General features: G+C 51.6%; 1 protein-coding gene across 1 annotated transcript in view; it reads left to right on the top strand.

Annotated features, from left to right (window-relative positions):
- The window catches only part of PPP1R13L (protein phosphatase 1 regulatory subunit 13 like), a 14836-nt gene that overhangs the window by 7637 nt on the left and 3696 nt on the right, over window positions 1-3503 (top strand). Inside the window, 3 exon segments of the mRNA XM_025046710.1 lie at window positions 1-84; window positions 1193-1647; window positions 3381-3500. The exon segment at window positions 1-84 is cut by the window's left edge and continues 171 nt beyond it. Of these exon segments, the coding sequence (XP_024902478.1) occupies window positions 1-84; window positions 1193-1647; window positions 3381-3500 (659 nt within the window).

Genomic DNA, 3503 nt, shown 5'->3' with positions numbered 1-3503 from the left:
CCCAGCCACAACCCCAGCCTCAGCCTCAACCCCCTGCCCCAGCACCCCAGCTCCCCCAACAGACTTGGGCCCCTGCGAGTGAAGGTGAGTCAGCAATGGGGTCCCAGAGGGCTGGGTGAAGGGAGGACAAGTGGCTAGGGACCGCACCAGCAGGGGGAGCCATCATCGCCAAACACCTGTTTCCAGACACTGGTTTCTACAGAGCTAGGCCAGATGAGCTTGGGAATTTGCTGAGGTGCTAGGGACAGCACAGTGGTTAAACATGGACCCCGGCATCAGATTCCATGGCTCCACGCTGTGTGACCTTGAGCAAGTCACTTAACCTCTCTGGATCTCAATTTCCTTGAGTATAAGAGAGGAATAACGATAGAACCTATCTTATTGGGATATGATTTAGATTATTTAATCCATATAAAGTCCTTAAAATAAGACCTGATGTATAGTAAGCTAATCGCTATCAGATTAGTTGAAATTATTAATATTTTTTGGTGTGATATCAGTGCAGGACCTGGAGTTAAACAGAGTGGATTTGGAGCCCCACTCCAGCACCAGATTGCTGGGTGACTCAGGATAAATTAGTTTACTTATCTGAGCTTTTCTGTTTCCTCATCTGCAAGGAGAGATTAACATCTACGACATAGATTGTGATGGGCGTTCAGCGAAATAATGTATAAGGAACGGTCACGTATAAAGAAGCTCAGAGAGGAATAAGACAGGAGGAAGAGACCATCAAGCACAAGGATTCTAGTCCCAGCAGTTTTCTGCCTGAGATGTTAGCAGAGGAAATTCTTAGAATCTTAGAACGTCAGGTCTTATGATAGTAGAATCACTGGGTCAGATAGAACTGAGTCCGAATCCCAACTGTGTGGCTTTGGGCAACTGTCTTGCCCTCTCTGAGACTCAGTTTTTCTTTCTGTAATGAGATGATAGCTGTATCTACCTCACAGGGTAGTGAGGTCAGACTTCAGTAAGACAGGTATATAAAACACCAGGCATATGCTAAGTGCTTGATCAATGGAAGATATTGTATATTAGTCACAGCCCAGGGAAAGTGTAGCCCAGAGACAGCAAGGAACTGCCCTGAGGTCACACAGCAAATCAGGCGCTGGTTGCAGGTTCTGGAAGTTTTGCAGAGGGAGTCCTGGGGATCTCCCCGGGACCCCACTCTGATGGGGCTCTTTATTCCTTCTAGGTCCCCCCAAGCTCCCGGCTGAGCTGGAGCCTGAGCCAGAGCTGGAGGTGCTGCTGGCGCCGGTGTTGGAGGCTGGTGATGCAGATGAAGGTGCTGTAACTCGGCCCCTCAGCCCCACGCGGCTGCAGCCAGCACTGCCACCCGAGGCACAGTCGTTACCCGAGCTGGAGGAGGTGGCACGGGTGCTGGCAGAGATTCCACGGCCTCTCAAACGCAGGGGCTCCATGGAGCAGAGCCCTGCTGTAGCCCTGCCCCCCACCCACAAGAAGCAGTACCAGCAAATCATCAGCCGCCTCTTCCATCGTCATGGCGGGCCTGCGGGGCCTGAGCCCGAGCTGACCCCCATCACTGAGGGATCCGAGGCCCGGGCAGGGCCCCCTGCTCCCGCCCCGCCAGCTCCCATACCACCCCCGGCCCCTCCCCAGAGCAGTCCACCAGACCAGCTGCAGAACGTGGTGAGTAACATAGGAGGAAAGTGGGGTGTATTAGTTAGCACGTGGACGTGCCCCTTCCCTTCTAGGGCAGAGCCTGGAAATTGTACACATCACATCTGCCACATCCCGTTGGCTAGGAACCCAACTGCAAGGGAGGCTGGGAAAAGTAGTCTTTAATCTAGGCGTGCCTATGTTCAGTGGAAAGGAAGAACACGTATGAAGGGGTATCAGGAAGTCTTGACCACCCAGAGACTTTCTCTGCTTTTCTACAATTCCTGCCTCCCGACCCCCACCAGGGCATCCTTTCAGAAATCTTGGGGACTTACGACCTGGAAATGACTGTATCTTGGCAGACAGTGAGTTTATTCTGGAACCTGAAAAGCCTGCCTGAATCAAGGCAGTCACCATTTCGCTCCCTGGTTGCCACACAGTCACATGTCTGCCTTCTCTGGGGATCTGCTCTCTCCTCTCAACAAGCCGATGCCGTGGCTAGAAATGGCGCAGCCAGCCCTGACTCAAAATGACCTCTTAGGTCAAGCCCATGGGGTCCTATGACTGTTCGGAGCTTCCATTCAGGTTTTTGAGAGCGAGTCTCCTCTGGTCTCTGGGGCTGTGAGTGTTGTGGTTAAGTGTCGAGCTAGGCTACCTGGGTTCAAATCCCAGTTCCATGGCACTTACCAGCTGGGTGAGACGCAGCCTCTCCAGGCCTCAGTTTCCTGATCTGTAAAGTGGGGATGCGAATATCCATAGGGTTAAAATAGTGCTTAGAATAGTGCCCGGCACTTAACTGTTAGCTGTTATTACTGTTATCATTTGGCAGGGGTGGGTAGTGTGGTCACAGGGAACATTCCCAATCTTTCGGTGTGGATAGATGGAGAACAATTCCCAGAGAAGAAGTGGGGGCCAGGTGGACACCCCCAAAGGCTTACTCCCAGACCCTCTTGAAGGTAGAGCCAAGCGATGTTGAGGTGTAGGATCTTGAAATCAAAAATGGAAGAATGACGCCTTGAAATGGTCCAGTTGCCTCATTGTAGAATCACGGAGTGCAGGCCACAGAGCAACAAAAACTCACAGAATTCAGGAATTCAATCCTGGCATGACAATCCCAGAATGATGACATTTCAGACTCTTAGAGCCCTGAAAGTTTGAAGAATAGGATTTTAGGATTAAAAAGTTAGTAACACAGACCCTGGTTATTACTGATTCTTGAAGTCTCCAACACGGAGAACTAAAGACCCTTATCATTTGAGTTATAAAGTCACAGATTTAGTGCACTAATACGTTGTTATACAGAATTACACTTTAAATGAACATTTGCCACTGCAAAGGCATACCCAACACCATAGAAACTTTGAGGAAATCGGTAAGACTAGAAATAAAGAGGCCAGCATCACAGCACTCAGAACCATGGCTCACATTTTGAAATTTTAACTGTAAAATAGTAAAGTTCTCAGTTACAGAATCTTGTCTCAGCGTCCCCTCAGGTCTCAGGGCCCAAGATTCCCAAACCACACGGTTCCCTGACCTGTAGGGAACTAGAAGCTGTAGAACTGAGGCACCCCTCTCCCCAAGGCCCTCTGGACTCTGCTCCCTACCTCCTTGAGTTGCAATCCCAGGCCTACCGGTCTACATGGAATAGCTGGCGTGGCGGGGGGGCTGCCGCCTGGTCCATGAACTTCTGTTTCCCCTTCTGCCAATGAGTATATTAACGATCCCTCTCCCAAGTCACTGAAGTCGCCCGCCCTGTCCCCCAGGAGATGCGCTCCGTGCTGCGGAAGGCGGGCTCCCCGCGCAAGGCCCGCCGCGCGCGGCTCAACCCGCTTGTGCTGCTGCTGGACGCCGCGCTGACCGGGGAACTGGACGTGGTGCAGCAGGCG

Source organism: Pteropus alecto, unplaced genomic scaffold, assembly GCF_000325575.1.
Source record: "Pteropus alecto unplaced genomic scaffold, ASM32557v1 scaffold194, whole genome shotgun sequence".
In the NCBI taxonomy this organism is placed as follows: Eukaryota; Metazoa; Chordata; class Mammalia; order Chiroptera; family Pteropodidae; genus Pteropus; species Pteropus alecto.
Note: the sequence above shows the minus strand (reverse complement) of the source record. Positions and strands in the feature narration are given on the sequence as shown.